This window comes from Gambusia affinis, linkage group LG01 (genome assembly GCF_019740435.1).
Source record: "Gambusia affinis linkage group LG01, SWU_Gaff_1.0, whole genome shotgun sequence".
Classification (NCBI taxonomy): domain Eukaryota; kingdom Metazoa; phylum Chordata; class Actinopteri; order Cyprinodontiformes; family Poeciliidae; genus Gambusia; species Gambusia affinis.
In genome coordinates, this window is record NC_057868.1 from 24,400,845 (window position 1) to 24,418,777 (window position 17,933).

At 38.6% G+C, this 17,933-nt stretch overlaps 1 protein-coding gene across 1 annotated transcript; it reads right to left on the minus strand.

The window, feature by feature from the left end:
- Positions 1-1,279: 1,279 nt before the first annotated feature.
- Positions 1,280-16,675, minus strand: cacnb3b (calcium channel, voltage-dependent, beta 3b). The gene is made up of 14 exons (XM_044128014.1): positions 16,554-16,675; positions 12,302-12,421; positions 12,049-12,171; positions 11,834-11,955; positions 11,559-11,611; positions 10,423-10,442; positions 10,155-10,235; positions 7,739-7,797; positions 7,451-7,551; positions 7,161-7,312; positions 6,599-6,694; positions 6,204-6,374; positions 6,070-6,117; positions 1,280-4,891 (listed from the first exon to the last, which is right to left on the minus strand). The coding sequence occupies exons 1-13, from the start codon at positions 16,593-16,595 to the stop codon at positions 6,088-6,090; spliced, it is 1,170 nt and encodes a 389-aa protein (XP_043983949.1). The 5' UTR covers positions 16,596-16,675; the 3' UTR covers positions 1,280-4,891; positions 6,070-6,087.
- Positions 16,676-17,933: the final 1,258 nt, after the last annotated feature.

Consider the following 17,933-nt stretch of genomic DNA (forward strand, 5'->3'; position numbering starts at 1 on the left):
TGTCTGACGGTCCACCAGATCATTTACATGCTGACGTCGGTGATAATTATTGGCAATTTGTCCCAGTGGGAAGAAGCAATTTGCTTTTGTTTGCAAACAGCCCCCTTCTTCAGATCTCCAGTGCTAAAACCTGTTTCTGTTCCTGCTGTTGATCCTCAGACTGTGGGAAACTACGGATGATGCAGCAAATCATTGCTAAGAAGAGAAAGTAAAGCTTAAACATTTTCTGTTTGCCTCTCAGATTTTGTGACACACTGAAATAACCCTAATCCTAATCCTAAAATCGTAATTTAATTAATTTTATCAAAAAAAAGTGAAGGGTGCTCTACTCATTACTGATATAGCAAACAATTGATTCTTTTATTTTTTACTGCTTAGAGAGTTGGAAAGAGTTGAAAAAAATGCAATCACTGAACTCTGTCTGACCCTTGTTTACTTACTGCAGCATAAATGCATGTGGGATCACCAGATCCCCTCTGATGGGGGACAAAGAGACAGGTGGCTGTGAATAAAAATCAGGCATAAAGTGACACCTTCCAGAGTGACCTGGCCAGATTGCAAGTCCTCCATGGAGACACACAACCCTGCACATACACATGATTAGTCACAAGGTCAGTTCTGACATCTCCAATTAACCTGACCGGCTTGTTTTTATAAGCGAGAAAACCGGCGCAGTCCGAAAGCAGAAGCTCCAGAAAGACACAACTCAGATTTGAAATTCAGACCTTGCTGTGAGCTTTCTAATCCACCTTATTCACACACCTCAAAACATTTTCAGTGGAAATAAAGAAGCACACGGATATTAACTTCTACTGATTGAATCCAGAATCTCTTTCAGTCACGATGTCTCATAACAGACTGAAAAATTAAAAGCTTTGATGTTCTTTTTTTTTTTGGCTCGGCTCTTTATTCCCCACAACAGTCTGGAGGAGCACCCGCATTACTATTTACAAACCCTAATTCTGTCTCTCTATATCTCACTCCACCTAAACATCACTCATGAGCAGAATACTTAAGAAGGTATTTATTTATGTTAACGAACTTTGAGGCAAAGACTTCACCCCCAACCTGAGGAAACCGCCATCTTTTTCCTGTTGAGACCCACGGCCTCGGACTACCATCAACATTTAAAACCATGTTACATCAGGAAACCCGACCCGGGACAAGAGTATGGCTTCACTTCACTTCGTTTTCCTGCCTTCATAACTGCACATGCACGCCCTCTGCTGGGGGATATGTGAGTCTCTTTAAATAAATGCACACCACTCAAGAATGTCATTGCAACATTTTTATTTGCCCCCTCGTTCTCGTGTGGCGTTTACAGATACACACCAAGCACATTTCATCGTCAGACGATGTCGGACGGCTTTAGTCCTGTTGTCTGAATCCAGCAGCGTTGTTGGGATCACAGCTGGAGGTACATACGGCAGACATTGAGTGCATTTATTGCATCAAAAAAAAAAAAAAAGGAGAGAAAAAGAAAGCATCCATATAAACAATAGTAGTGCAATTATACCCCACCCCAACCGAGGAGATATCTTGATAGTCTCAGCTTGTATCTGATCAATACCAAACTTTATATTGCATCCAGAATTAAGGTAAGTGAAATAAATAATAGTACAAACATTGTGCTTTGGATATGGGAAAAAAAATTAGTTTAGTTACAATAGAATTGTTTTGCAATACAACTAAAAAAAAAAAAAAACAAGGATCTTGTTAATCTAAGGTTTTATCCTAAGAAGGTCCTGTGCTCTTGGTGTTTTGTCAGGTGGAAGGTATTAATTTCCAACCTGATCTATTAGAAGTGTTTGCCAGTCCCAGTGGAAGACGCCTCTGGTCCTGGATAAAAAGTGCATCATCTTAAAAACAGAGGATATCACAAATAAACACATGCTTACTGAGCCGTGTACTGTGAAAAACAAAACAAAACAACACAAAACAAAGAACAAAATACTTTTTGTTGGTCAGAGTTAGCAACGTTTGCATGGAATTTAATACTAATCATTTACAGTATTTACAGCTTATCTTTTTTAATGCATATGTAAGTGGTTATGTAGGTTATGTTGATTTGCTCATGTGAGGATGATCCTTGCAGCCCTTCTGATGCAACAGGAGCACAATATGCCATGCACATACAATAGGTTATTTACATGAGTTTAGATGGACATTGTTTCCTAATTATTTCGAAGCAGTTGTATTGAGATGGAAGTTAAGAACCGTAAGGTGGCAAACAAACAAATGAGGCAAATTGGAGGCAGACTGTACCACTGCATGGCTTGCAATACAGCTAAACATCCTCAGTAGTCACCTGTTTAAGATCTGCCATGCTTATTTTACATAAACATGTCAAAAATGAACAAAAGTATCCCTTCAGGAACTTTAAAATCTCACGTGTACAAAAGTAAGCAGTCATTGGGTGAGTTTAGAGTTTGCTGTTTTTCAGTCACAGTTATTGGACTCGCTTGAATAACAGGATAATTAATGATATTTCAAGATTATTTATTTTTTGTTAACATACAAGTGCCCAGTGGGTGAGTATTAAAGTGTTATTTCTTTTAGAGTTTAATTTAAAAATGATTGAAGATTAAGGTACGATAAAATCTTGGAGATTTTTTTTAAATGTCCGAAGCCGTAGTTAAATGTTCTCACAATATTTAAGAGGAGGAACAGAGTTTAAGTAAAAACAAACAATGTAGGGGAGTTTAAGGGGAGTTTAATGCCCCTTAAACTTTGTCTTACATTAATTTTGAAAAGGAGATCGCAATGCCTTGGATTTCTTGTCTGTGTTGTAAGCAGTTTTGCTTCATATGTCTGAGCCATAGAACGACTTTGATGACCCATGAGCCAAAATGCTTAGTGATGTGGCTCAGAGGCTGAAACAAGCAGTGAGGACGACAGCAATGGTCTTCAATGCAATTGGTGTGCATAAAAATATCATCAGCAGCAGCAGAATGAGTTCGATGAAGACTGTGGCTGTGTGTTTTAAGTCTTCAAAAGTGCAAAGCTGAACTAAAAACACACAAGTTGGGACAAATTGTCTGTTGCTGTCAACTAAAAAAATGAAGACATGAACAAAGTTTGGAGCTCAGTAGGTATCGGCTAGAGGTTCTTCCTCAAAGACTCAGATTGGTATCAGGGACAAAAACATCCTGCCTGAAAATATCGACTTTCTAATCGTCACGGACGACTGTTTTATTTGCAGATCTTCACTGTTCAGTCCTAAATCCTATAAATGTCTTGTCACATTCAGATTTGATTTTATTCCTATTTAATTAATGCATTCAGCAACAAATTACATTTTCATGAGTAGTGGTTAAATTTGCAAGAATTTGATTCTGTGTATCTCTCTTTTGGACTTGTGTCATAGGTTTAATTCATGCCAAAATATAAGATATTCACAAACTTAATCAATAACTTAACAATATAATTCTGTGAATAAAATTACATAAAATCCTTAATAAATATGAATAAATGTGTTGGTAACATGTTGGGCTTCAGCTAGTGGAAATCAGAAATGACAGACGCTACTCTGGGAGATTGAGCCAGAGTAGCTCAATCTCCCAGAGATTGAGCTACTCAATCTCTGGGAGATTGAGTAGTCCAGAACCACGGACAGTCCAGTCCGTGGTTCTGGACTGTAGCCAGTCCAGAACCACGACTGGCTACAGCTTCCCACGCATCGTAAGACCATTTAATATGTGACTAAGATCAGTGGATACATTTATTTTAGACTTAAAACTAAATTTGACCAATTTCCATCTGGTTTTATTAGTTTAAGAAAAAAAATTGCAATCATAGGGCTTGACTTCAACTGTCTGCACATTTTATCTTTCCTCGACCAACACGCCAGATTTAACTCACATTCGCCAGCAGTGGCAAAGACGTAGAAAATGTGTGCTATCAGTGTTTGTTATATGTTATTTTCATAAAAGCTACATGTAGAGATATGCATTTGGTACACTGAGAGCCAATATATGAGCAACAGATAGTTGTATAAACTATTTTAGTACAAGAGCAGACAGAAAGAAGAATACTGGATAAATCAGGAGTGGAAAGTAAGAGGATAAAGGAGGACAAAATCGTTATTTTTCCCATGTGTCTCCATGCAAAAGTGATACTGCAATGACTCTGACAGGAGCCAACGTACTTTTAAGAAAGCATTTCAGTTAAACATTTAAAATGGCAGCTCACTTAAAGCTACAAACATGGAAGACATACATAATAGATTTTCTGTCACTTCTTGCACCCGCAAGGAAGCAAGGTGAATCAGATATTAAACCTTAAGAGCCCTGCACTGGAAACCTGGTGATGTGCTAACAGCTTTTCTGTGCCAGTGGTATCGTGGACTAACATACCTCAGCCCCTTAGATGTGTGATGCATCTCCTGTGAGAAATGAATCAGCCTTTGTGTGCTTCAGACAGCTACAGACACTCATGGGCTGGCTCATCTTTCATGGATATTAGGAATCTTTTTTTTTTTTTCTTTCTACCCGTCTGGATTGGAGAAAGTATGACATGGGAGGTTTGGTGGTAAGGAGGTGAAGAGTGACTGCGCTGTTTCTCCGGTTTCTGTAAACCGGTGCTTGTGCAGCGGCAGACAGCGGCCCTGAGTTATCAGATGACGTCGGGAGCAGGGATGTCTGGCCCCTGGGGCAGCAGTGAGGCTGCAGGTGGGTGCATCTTCCTCCCTATGTGGAAAATTTCTCCTCCTATCCCAGCTCACCACACTTCTGCTCCTTCACCCTTTGCATGGACCCAGCTCTTCTCTCTGCTCCACATGTGGAGAAGGTGATGGCTGGCTTTGATGAGAGGAGGAACGCTGCTGCCCCCTGGTGGTCCCTGTTCTCCGTGTCCTGACTGTTCTGACCCCAGCCGACAGCACAGGCTGCTCCTGCAGAAAAGGAAACGCACACAAATGTGCGTGTTTAGAGAAACTCTTTAACCTTTCTTCTAGCTTTGTTGAGATGACTACTCTCATCTGTACCCATTTGCTTTACGCAGGTTTTTGTTAAGTAATGTTTTCGTAACTAAAAATGTTACTAAGGAATTTCTGAGGAGGAAAACAAATTACTTGATGAAAAATCTTTTTAAGTAGGGTTCTGTGGAGAGGCAATTGATATTTAGTATCTTACATACAGCGAATAATAATCTTGATTTAGATAGGAAATCATAGGGATCCAGTTGCAAAACAGTTTTCTGCCACCCTAAAACCACTCCTGTCTAAAGTGTCAGGATCCTGGGATGTGTTGGGATTTTTCTGGGTTGGAGAAAGTATGACATGGGAGGTTTGGTGGTAAATTTTTGATTATTTCTTGCCTGTGTTTGACTTTAGTTATTCTTTGTTTTAATCAAATCAACCTCCATCCCATCTTACTTTAAGTCACTCTGTTCTCAGTTATTTTAGTGAGATAATGTTTATAGTTCCTGTCTCCCTACCTACTCCCTGGCTCCCCGTGTGTTCACCTCTGTATTTTTGTAAGTTGTTTTGAAACTATTAAAACTTATTTTATTATTTGTCTCCTGGATTCTGGCTTGCGTTTTGGTCTCCCACAAACACAGTAGCAGAAAGTTTTATTTCGGTTCAATTAAACTGTTACTTTGCATTTGTTATAAATTCGTAGCCTGACAGTTTTTGTGCAGCATAGACATTTATTCTGAATTTTGGACATTTAGAGTGAAACCACTTTTCTTTCCCCATGAAGACCGATGTCTAACAGTCTGGACCCATTATAAAAACAAGATGCAACAATTTCCTTCCTCTTGAAACATTGCAGTCTTTCCAGGATCCAATATGTCCCCTGTTTTCTGTGCCGTCAGAGAGAACATGCTCTTTCATGCAACACCTGGAGATTTTCTCCACAGTCTTATTTTCTATGTTCTAATCACAGCTGCCATCTTGACCAGTTATCAGATTTCAGATTGCAACTCCACAGGACCCTATCTAATAAAAAAACAAAATTTTTTTGTTTGGATGAATGAAGTTTCTAAAATATAAATAAATGACACAGGGTTTATGTCATTAAAAACAAACAAACATTCAAACAAACAAAAACATTATTTTCTGCTCACCTGCATCTGAGGCTGGAATCATTCTATCAACTCTTGAGTCTCTGAAAACTGTTTTGGACAAAAAAGGAGAGAAGGTGAAGCTAATTAATGGAACTTCAATGTAAGTAACATTTTAGTTGGCTGTGTGTTTGTACCTGCTGGCTGGAGTTGGCTGAAGGTGGTGTGACCATATTTTGGTCCTGTAAGGGATTAACTGGGGCAGAACAAGGGAGATGTGTAGCTCGCCAGTAAATTTCCAGGTACTCCGCGAGGTGGTCGCAGGCTTCTTCCAGCTGATTCTCATCCAGGATTACGTCAAACATCTCCTGAAGGACCAAAAGCACAAAAAAATACTTTAAAGACTCTCTTTAGTTTTTGTTTTCCAATCAGAACTTTCTCTGTCTTTTCTCACATCAGAAACTGGAACTAGTGACGAAAACTAATCTGTTGGATTGCTCACGTACATTTTGCTATTTGCTTATTAATGTGTGCTCTACCATTTAAAATAAAACAGATGGGCTTAAATTGAAAGTAAAACAGAGGAACATACAGGAGGACACTGAGCCAGTTTGTCCCCGGCCATCATCTGGACATTGAGGTGCTTGCTTTGGGACTTCCCTCGAGACTTTATCAGCCTCTGAAGAACCTGTAGGATGAATCAAAGACAATGATTGTTTTTTTTGTTGTTTTTTTGTTTTAAGAAACATTACTATCACTAAATCAGTTCCTTTAGTTTATTTCCTCTCCTTCACTTGATATTTAGACTCAAAATCCCGAAATATTTTACTTGCAGAGCTGTGATGTGAGCAAACCCCCATGTATTAATAAACTGTCGAAGTGTAAAAGTAAAAAAAATAAAAAATTTCTTCAGGAAAATAATTTTTAATTTAAAAGATTGAACGACTGAAGTCTAAGTTAATAGACGTGGTAAAAGAAGCAAACAAAAAAAAAAAAACTCATTTAATATAATACTGGAAATGAGAGCCTGAACTATTTGACCTGATAAAATCAAATCATCTGACTTCCACATTAAAACAGACTGGTTCGCTGTTGCGCTTTTTGAAAAAAGACCATTGATCCTTTTTCAAAGCATAATGCAGGCTTTACTGTACTTTGGGTGATGAAACTTTAACATAGACGATGATGGGAGCCAGAGATGTTTTGAGGAGCTGGGCTGGATGGTTGATGGTATCTGCATCCAGGACGACCAGCTGAAGAGACTTTGCCAACTCAAAGATCCTCTCTATCTCACTCTGGACTTCAGCTGAGAGCAAACCAGAAAAAAAACAACATTTACTGGAATCTATTTTTAACTCAAGAGTCAGTGGAGGTATTTATTCTTAGCGCTTATTGATCTTCATTCACCACCAAAAGATTGAAGGCAGCTTTTCTCGTTATTTACCCAGACTAGAGCGAGTGTTGGATCTCTCCATTATGGCCTTCTTGTTCAGCACCGAGCGCTTTGCCAGGGACAGATCAGCAGTCACCCGTGTAATAGTGATCCTGAGGAAGGAGCGTCTTATCACATCTTATCTACTACTGTTCCATTTCAAAGGAGTGAAACTGTACTCTCAGGGAGCTAAAAATAATTCCTCATCAGGCTGTATCCTACCCACCATGAAACGTGAGAGGCAGAACACCACAATGAACTCAGACACAGTGTTTGTGCAGCAGAGACAGCCGTGCTCACCTGTCGACAAATCTGTGCTTTAGGAAGTCAAACAAGGCTTTCTGCATCATGTCAGTCACCTACGTGAAAGAAAGTGCAAAGAAGTCAGAAAACAATTGCTATAATAACACAATGAAGACACAATTTATCATGTCGTCATCTGGTTTGTAAGGCTTTGTTAGCTTTCTCATTACAATCACGTTCCAGATCATTGGACCCTGGTACAAGTATTGGTTTCACTGGACTATAAATATATTCCTTGATTTTGTCTTTTAATTTTTAGGCTAGTAGGCCTGCTCAAGTAAAAATAACAATTGTCAATAAATGCAGTTATTTTCTGAAGCTGTGAGAAATGGACCACTTGAGGCCCTGGGGCTGTTCTCAGTGGCATTTAGAAAAAAAAAAAAAGACATTTAACCCCAAAAAACCCCAATAACATCTACCCAACTAAAATGTGTTTTAGCTGGAAAAAAAAGTTTATGTAGTTAGTTACCATGGTAAGCTAATGTTAACAATGTGTGCTTATAAATAACTAAGCGTGAGCTATATGTATTTATCTGCATTTTATATAACTAAATAATGTTAATACAATACATGCTTGAAAAACTTAATGAGATACAAATAGCCTAAAGCGTAAATGAACAGATTTTATTGTACTTACTAGAAAGTTTTGGATGTTAAGTGGCCACATTCACTTCAGCAATGAGTTTCACTGTCATTACCTTGAAGCTCCACAAGCTTTCGCGTTGATATGTTATGGATAATTAATGAACATTTCAACTAAAGGAGGGACGACCCTAAAACTGTAGTTCTAAAACTAAATGTTTCAACACGATTTCATTCTGGATTTTTCTAAGGCGGCATCATGACGTTTGCACCGTCTGATTTCCAGCAGTTGGAGAAAATATAAGTTTAACATATATTTTAAATAACATTGCTCTTCCACTCTGACGCAGAGAAACAAAGTGACCACAAGAGGGGGTTCAGAGAGGAGAGAAAGGAGTTAATGTGGAAGAGCATCAAGGAGTGGCAGAATGCAATATGTACAAGTGAGACAAAGTGGAGAGAATGAGAACAAGAGGGAGAGGGAGGCAAGCTGGTGTTCACCACCGGAGCATCCCTGAAGCACATCGCACCACTGCAATGCATAAATATTTCACACACATGCACACAAACACAGACGGTTTGGCATGCAGTGTGCGAGATCACAGCGGAGAGATCAGGGCAGAGAGAAAACACAGAGGCTTAGACACACACCACTCGCCTTGCATTTCAACATACTAAGACACAGACTCATTGCATGCTGAAGGATTCAGAGGAGAGACCGCAATGTGTTTTTGTAGGTTTAATACACAGTGCGACTGTGATGTAATTTTCTAATATGAGCTGAGTTAGGATATATGAGGAGACATATTGGTTTAGCTGATCCAAGAGGCGGCAGTCTTTGAAGAATGTGACTGCAATGTTCAGTATCGTTGTTCATTGGATAATTCTGGAAAAACAACCAAAAAATAAAAAATAAATAAAGAAATCCCACTGGATCTGAAAATCCAGTCCATTTTTGGCTGAAGCAACATTCCAGAAGCACAATTGAATGTGTCTGGTACATTTCTAGGGTTACAGTTATATTGGTGTTCTGCAGACGATTTATGAACCTTTGCATACATTTACATAGAAGAGTATTTATTTTTTGGTACCCCAAACAATGCCTCTTCTTTAAATTTAACATGACAAATTATAAATCTATTCTAGGTTGATTTTAGAAAAGATTTTTTTTTTTTCTCTACAAAATAGGAAAGACAACAGAACATGCTACTTAAATTGTGCAGATTGTCTGTGTCATTCTTTAGGTCGACAATGACTACAAGAAAAGAGTCACTCTCAAAGTAAGTCAGTCGAGGGATTTGTTCTTTTATGGCAAATGGCAATGAATGGTTTCATAGTTGACAACTTCAAGAACTTGAAAACCTGAGCTCTGAAAGATGGAGTCGTTAACCTCACTTGTATCTAGGTTAACAATACAAGTAAACCTGTACTAGATACAAGAAATAGAGAAACTATTTCTCTATTTCCAAAACTTGTTTCTAGGTCTGTGACAGCAAAACCTCACAGGTTGATCCCATAAGTGTTTAAATCAATGCTACAGGGCTGTTTCTCTAATTTAATAAGTATGCTTCACCTCCTATCTAAATGGAACATTTCTGAGACGCAAAGTTACAAATGCCTGCCTACTTTTGTTTTGCTCACCGTTTGTTTTAATCTGAATAAAGCATTTTGTAATAAAGGGAACAATGTGAACTGTAAAGTCAGTGTTGTAAAAACTTCCCAACAGGGAGTCATTGACGTTGTAGTTTTGAAGTCTCAAGATGTCTGCCCTATTTCTCTTCAACAGCTTTTGCATAACGAAAGCAGATGACTCAGTGGGTAATCAACTCACTTCATAGCCTTTCAGTGAAGGGCCCACCAGCACCACGGGCCTCATGGAGGGAACCACGTCATAGGGAGGAACATGTTCTGTCTGCAGAGGTCACAAGCGCAGGCAGGGGGTGGAGGACAGAAGAGCACATAAACGCTGAAGTGAATGGAAACACACTCCAGGAGATAATTTGTTAAAAATTGGATGGCCGTGCACTTAGCAGCAGAGTATGAACTGTGAAGTTAAAATAAAAATAGAAAGAGACAAGGAAGGAAAAGGACAAACACACCTGTTTCTGCTTCTGTTTGGCTTTTAGGACAAATACAATTAACATTAAACATGGTTTATGAGAAAAAAAGCAGAAGATACAAAACTGTAAGTAAATAAAACACCCAGAGGATCCAGAGTTGAGTCAATAGGTTATCATGCATTTTTCAACATTCAAATTCTCGACTGACTGACTGACTGACTGGATGGATGGATGGATGGATGGATGGATTTTACAGCCAGGCAAAAATATATAGGGTCCATGTGTATTCCTAACTCTTTTTTACATACAATTATTAACATAAATGATAAAACAATATTGTAATGTAACCAAACCAACAAAAACAGCAGAAAAGAAATATTCTGACCCAACAATTGTTCCCTGCTAAATTGCCTAAATTCATGCAAGGTCACATATGAGAACAACAGAGGATGGGAACATTGTTACTCAGCATTGTAAGGAGTTTGTCCTGTTTAAACCTCAGAAATGCAGTTTAATAGTCCTAGCTTAGACAAAATATTGGATTACGATACAAGTCTAGTAATGGATTCAAAGCGGTTTCAAATGAACATGGACTTGTGATTGTGTCACATAATAGTTTAGAAGCTCTGAACATGTTGTCAAAATGGCTGCCAACATGGTCAGGTTTAATGCTAAGGAAGTTTATCTTAAAAGCAGATCACAAGGTGCTAAAAGAAGTCTCCAAAGGCTCTAAAATGTCATCATGGGACCAGCAGGCTCTTCATACTGTTGATATGAAGGAGAAACAATCAGCAAAAGATGGTCCTTTTACAGAACTATAAGGTAAATATTGAGTCCTGTAGTTTTCTGTGAAGTTGCTGAGCGTAATTAAGCTGATCATTGGTCACAATTAGAAAATGGTTCTTAAACAACAACAACCACAACAAAAAGACTTTTTACTAGTTTTTGTGAAATCTTTGTTTCACACAAACAAAGACTTTATCAAGTCCAGTGGACCCCAAAGCGCTTCACGCTAGATTCAGTCATTCACATGAAAGTTATTCCAAATGTTATTTCCTTTCTTTGGCATTACTTTAAAATGAGCCTTTCACTACTGCATTTATAAATCTGACCTGTGGGGATGACCAAGTTCCAGCAGACAAAAAACGAAACCCAGCTCTTCCAGTCCTCCTTACCTGCAGATGGAGGGGTGGACCTCCAGCCTCCCGATGATGCGTTCCCTCCTTTCCTGCAGAGCGACATAATGCAAAACTTTATTATGCGTGATGAATCCCCTCAGGAGGCAATTTGGAGAGCTCCAAAAAAAGCTCAACACATGAGCAAGAGCTATTTGTAGCTTTAGAAAGTTTTCCGTGTGTACTGCAGAGGAAGCTGGTAAAAATCAGGGCAGAGAAACTCAGAAATACAGAGTGGCAGCAAACAAATCCACGAGGGCTGTGTGTGTTTTGACCTGGCAGCTGCTTTTTGTTCTTGTTTTATCCTCATGGCCTCCAGCTTCACTGGGCTCGGGATGAATGTAATGTCTGCCCCTTCTTTCACTAGCCGACCAATCCACCAGTCATTGTTATATTTCTGCAGGGAAGGAAATTGCACAATGGCTTAACATTATATCTAAAGATTCATTTACCGTGGATTGTTGTCATGTTGAGTTTTAATGTTTCCTACCTCTTTTATGTGCAGAAAGTCTTTGGTTTCAAAGTTGATAGCAGCACCTTGGACTGGACAATCTTCATCAAGGGCCCCACAGTAACTCACATTGGTTTTCACTGCAAATGCTACCGGCTTGGACTGTTGAGGACAAGTATATAAAGCAGTTTCCAGCAACCCTTTAGGGTCCATAGACGTAGAAGACTTAACATCAAAGTAGAGTTCTCGTACTACTGATTTTAAGGGATTAACATAAATTTTAGCCTCTTACCTTGGCTCTTTCCAGCTGAAGCTGAGCCTGGCGCTCGGCTTCACGCCGAGACGCCTCCTGGTCTTCCTCCAGGGACAGGTCGGAATCAGAGGGTCGACTAGCGTAGGAATCGGCTGAACCCTTCAGACAGGCAAAAGGTCAGGGAGAAAGAAAATGTTAAAAAACAAAACCCTCAGAGGTGACCTGACGGAAGAGATGAACCCATTTCAAAAGAACATCTGGAAGGAATTGCTTAGAATTTTTATTAGAAAAAAAGGAAAATAACAAATGTACCGCTTCACACAGATAATCCGTGTCCTCCATGCCTGTCCCATCGAATACCTGCCCCTGCACCTGCTTGTCCTTTCCTGTAGCTTTCCAAAGCAGCTGTTCCCGTGGGAGCATGATGTTCATGAGTACCGCAACACTAACAACAGGCACAACCTTCCCTGTTTATCCGCTTCAACATGTGTTGGAAGAAAGCCAGCCTGTGCCCAAAAAGGTTGATTGTAAAAAACATTATTTGGCATTTTGTAATTTTACTGTTAAAAAAAAAAATGGTTTCAGTACAGAAATTCTTTTTGAGCCAATAAACAACCTCTGCAACAATAGAAAGTGCTGGAGAGATCCTGAGATCTGTCCCTTTATATTGATTTAAAATGAAAAAACAAACCTCACCTTACTCATCCTCTCACACCAACATCATATTTAGAAGTTAGAAACCTCATAAAAAAAGCCAAATAAAGTATCTTAAAAGGTTTATTTGACCCTTTTCCTCATGTCTGGCTCACGTTGTGCCTCTTCCCTCCTCCTGTTCAGCTGCAGCTCTTTGATATTGCCAAGTTCCCCAAAACAGGTTGAGTAAAAATCTAAAGCAAAGGATTTTGGAATTATTTATATATGAAAGCCATTTTTAGATGGCACAGAGTCCATGAGAAGAGGAAAAAAGGGACTTTATTCAAGAAAAAAATGTTCTGTTTTTTTTTTTTTGGCATGGTTCAAATCCTGAAGACCTGAAGGAAATCACCTCACCGTGCCTCAATTTTACCCTGCATAAAAATGATGCATGAGTAAATCTCCTAAAACGCTTCACCTTGACCACTCTGTTAGTATCCATTAAAAGGATTTCCAACATAGTTCTCCTTGAAGGTTTGACCACTTCCATCAGAAATGATTGATTTAGTTAAAACTAATAGCTTTCCCTGCATTAAGACATATTCCTCAAACACTTATTTGAGGAGATGCCAAGGTTTTGAATAGGCCATTGCAGAACTCTGCCTGGTCCATCCCAAAGCTGCTTTAGACGTATGTTTGAAATCATTGTTCAAGTGAAACAATCACGTTGTTTGTAGCACTCCTTTGTTACTCCACAAATATTGAATCATTACAGCCAGCAGAGAAACAGCCCCACAGCATGATTCTGCTGCCACCATGCTTGTCAGTTGGTACTGTGTTCTTAGTTTTAAAAGTATTTGTTTGTTTATTAATATTTATTGCCATTGTGGTCAGATGGTTCAATCTTTATCTCAGCTGAAAATTTCAGATCAGCTTTAGGGATTTAATTCTGAAACAAGGACTTCTTTGTTGGTTGGCAACCTCTGCATCCACAGACGAGAGAAATTTGTGTCACATTAGACATGGTTGCACATCTGGAAAACCTTTTGTCTGAACTGATGGCCGTTGACTCTGTAATTGGTTAAAACTTCCCCAAGTTGTGGAAATGTACAAATATAGTTTCTAGATCTGTAATGAGTTCTTTGGATTTTCCATTTTTCTGAGGATTGCAGATGTGTGTTGATGAGTTCGCTTCAACAAACCCCCCACCTACCCCCACTCACTCAAAACAGTCAGGTCCTTGTTGACTAGTTAAAAGTCTAGAGGATTCACAAAAACGTAGCTGAAAGTGTGAGCCTGAATTTTGAAATTTGACCTTGTAAATTAAAAAACAAACAAACAAAATGTTAAGAATAAACCCCCAATTATTTCATGAAGAGGAAAATTAACTAAAGTATAAAGGGTCATTGCTGGTGAATGATGTGTGTGTTTGTGTTTGTGTGTGTGGTGTATGTGTTTCACAGACACACATGTTCAAGTGAAAATGGTTGATGAAATTACTTATTAAATTGAAAGGAGAGAATTTGTCACACTAACTCTAAACTTTGAACCTTAAAATGTGTCTTTTTCTGGTGTTTCAGCTCAGGGAATCAGGTGAGTTTTGCCTCAAAATCTAATTTCTATTTTCTTTGGCTTTGATATTCATGAGTATTTATTTATTTAGGAGTGCTGTATCCGTGGTTACTGAAAACGTAGGTAAAAATGAGTTAGAAGTTTTTAAATAATTTTATTTTTGACTGTAGTAGTGTACTTCCAAAATCATACAGCATTAAATTCTGAGTATATGATAATTTTTTTTTTTTTTTTCAGAATTTCATTGGTTCCAAAAGAATTCAGCTTTTTTACAGTGTTTTGTTGATTATGCGTGAAAACGTAAGTGTGTACATGTGCAAACAACACACAATGAATCTGGTTATACTAATATTCCTGCATTCAGGTGCATAGAGTATGCAAAGCCATGTGTATCAAAAACACATTGTGCATGTGTTGTTTGGCTGACAAATATCCATCTAGTATTCATATGTAAACAAAGCAAAAGCAACTCATCAACATTGTCTTGTTTATGTGCAAACAATGCGTCAACAATGCATCCAAGTTTCTAGTGATCTGGTTTAATCACTTTTGGTCTTCCATATAAAGTGAAATTCAGATGCAGGGAGACTTAATACAGTCTGTTTCTGCAGCAAATAGACTTTAAATGATGTGTAAAAGCAACATCACACATCGCATTAGGTATTCAAAGCTTCAGCATATAGTCCACACAGGTAGAAATAAACACAATCGTTAGACTATTAAATGTTTTACACAAAATTTTGCATATACCAAGATGCTGCATATGTTCAAGGGTTTTGGGACTATATTAATCATTCAGTCCACAGATATGTTACATCCTGAGCTGAGTTTTGTGGAAATATACTGATAATGAGAAAGCCCTCACATGGCGGAAAGTCCCATCAGAGACTGAAACACGAGACGATGACACCGCAGCAGTTATAGATCTCCACCAGCAGACGGCAGCACATTCATATCTCTAACAAGTAAGGTAGACAGCAATGCATGTTTATTTTCACAACACTGGCTGAGTTTGTGTTTAATCTAACGGGTCTTACTAAGACTTTGTGATGCAACTAGTAAAAATGGTGGTCAGACATATAAGTAGAATATATGTACTGACACCTTGTGGTTGTTGAGTATCTATCCTAATTTTATAAAACACGTGCATAGCCACAGGTATAGGCTTAGCTGAAACACTGACAGAAACTGGAGCTTTAATAGAGTAAAAAAAAAAAAAAAAAAAAGCTACAGATAGTAAATTAAAACATGAGCTGAAAAATTACAATACTGGCACATAAAGAAGACAAAAATTAGCAAAGCGATACAGATGGTACGGTCTTGAACAACCCCAGTAAATTTAGAATAATTATTAAGGCAATACATTAAAATAGCACTCACAAAAAACATAGAAAAGGAAAAATAAGGTTAAGGATACACAAAATTACTAAAACATAACACAAGCATTATAAAGGTTAGCTTTATGCCCCTTGTGACATCCAATGAGTGTTCAAAAACAAAACAGTATAAATAATAATTTAAAAAAATAACCGAAAACATTATAATAAATAATTAAATACAAAGACACTTATTTATCCCAAGGATGTTGTCAGCAAGCTGTACAACAGTGGTATGTGCAATTTTATGCCTGTAATCTCTTTGAGTCTGGATGTACTGATCCTCAGTGGGATAGGAACCACACTGCTCTCTGTCGACTCAAAACACATTCCTAGCTGAGAGATGGACTTTTAAAACTAACTATTGATCCAAATTGATGATGTTCAACAGATGGGCCGCCCAGTGAGTCGCAATCCCAGTGAAATGCTACATTTTAAGCTGAACACAGTAAGCATGACTAAACCAATCGCATGTGTTCAGTGCAGCATGTCAACATTGGGTGAAGAAAAGGAGGGAGGCGAAAGAGAGACACAAGAAGGGGGGAGATACAGGCAAAGTGACTGAACCCGTGCACACTTCTGTCGAAACAACGGTGAAGTCCCCTGAATGTCTCTGAGCAGCCATTTAGAAGACTCGTGGACGAAAAAGCTGAGTTTGCATGCAGGGAGATTTTTCCTCTACAAAAACGGAGGCAGCGTTAGGAGCGTACCTTGTTGATCAGTCCTGTAGCACTCGAGTCGGAGGCAGACATGATTCTGCTGCCAGTGCTCTCCTCTCCCCATGGCACAGAAAAACAGCGGAAACCTCCTCCCCTCCGGCCGTGGTTACAGTGAGGGGAGCACAGGGAGAGAGGGAGGCAGAGGGAGGGAGGCGCGCTCAGGATAAGTGCTTCACAGCCATCGCTGTGCTGCCTCAATACTCATTTCCCATAGAAAATTGATGCTCTGACTGCAGCACTGTTTGGTGTACAACCATGCACACTGTTGGAAATCTCTACATCCGAGACATGTCAGAAAAATAAAGTCTCCTCATATTTCTATTGCACAAGTTACTCCATCATACCTTAGATTTTACAAAAGCGCCAAAACCCTTAAGCTTCATATGGATTTGAATCACTGCTACACCAGAAGGTCAAGAGATGCTAAGTACTTGCATGAAGAAAAGGCAGGTTTGCATCTGCATTATACCATTGAAATACAAGGTACTTCAAAATATTTTGTGTGGGAAAAACAATGAAACTACCTCAAAATTAGAAAATAAAACAAAAGTAAAGTAGAAGAGTAAAGTTCAACATAATGAGAAAACTAATTTTTTCCATCCTGATACAATGGAACCAACTGTTTCTGCATTCCTCAGGGTTTCAAGAAGTTTTTTCCAGAGTTTTAGTGCATAGAAACTAAATGCTTTGTCTCCTTCTTTAGTTTTAGTTTTAAAATTGTATTTAAAGACCTGAAGGACCTACATGGTTCATACTTGACAAGCAGATCTGAAAGGCTTTTAGACTTGAGGACAGTCACTGCTTTATAAACCAAAAGCAAGATTTATGTTTCACCACTGACTCCAGGTAGACAGCTCTAAGTGAGTCAAGGCAGTGGCTGAAAGACTGAACTGACATCATTCATTTTCCTGGTTTGGGTGGTGATCCAGGCAGCCATATTTTGGATGAGCTGCAGCTGCCTGATTGATTTTTCAGAATGATCTTTCATTGAGATCTGTGATACAACAAACTTACCCACAGAACATGGTAACCAGTAATAAGTGTAAAGGTCATATGTTTTAGTGTGGGTTCACATGACACCTACAGGTGTTTTTCCTGATTTGTGGTTTTTAGTCTCATTGAGTCAAATCAATGATTTTAGTTTTTTCTTCATTAATTTGGAGAAATTTTGCACACAATACATGTGTTGAAATAGAAACATGAAGTCATGTCATCAGAATTCATATGTAAACTATAATTTTTATCCAATATAATTATTGGATAAAAAACACAGAGCCCTGCTCAGCAAGATAAACTGGGCCATTCTCGTAAAATTATTCCCAATCGATCAGTCAGTGTGTACTTACTAATATCCACTAATACTGTCTAAAG

What these genes read in the sequence shown, in the direction of transcription:
- cacnb3b (XM_044128014.1), bottom strand. Translation starts at nt 16,595, where the DNA reads ATGTCTGCCTCCGACTCGAGTGCTACAGGACTGATCAACAAG. An exon ending in GAACAAAAAGCAGCTGCCAG is followed by an intron (nt 11,612 to 11,833) that starts GTCAAAACACAC and finishes GTCGCTCTGCAG; the next exon opens with GAAAGGAGGGAACGCATCAT. An exon ending in CAGCCAACTCCAGCCAGCAG is followed by an intron (nt 6,118 to 6,203) that starts GTACAAACACAC and finishes TGTCCAAAACAG; the next exon opens with TTTTCAGAGACTCAAGAGTT.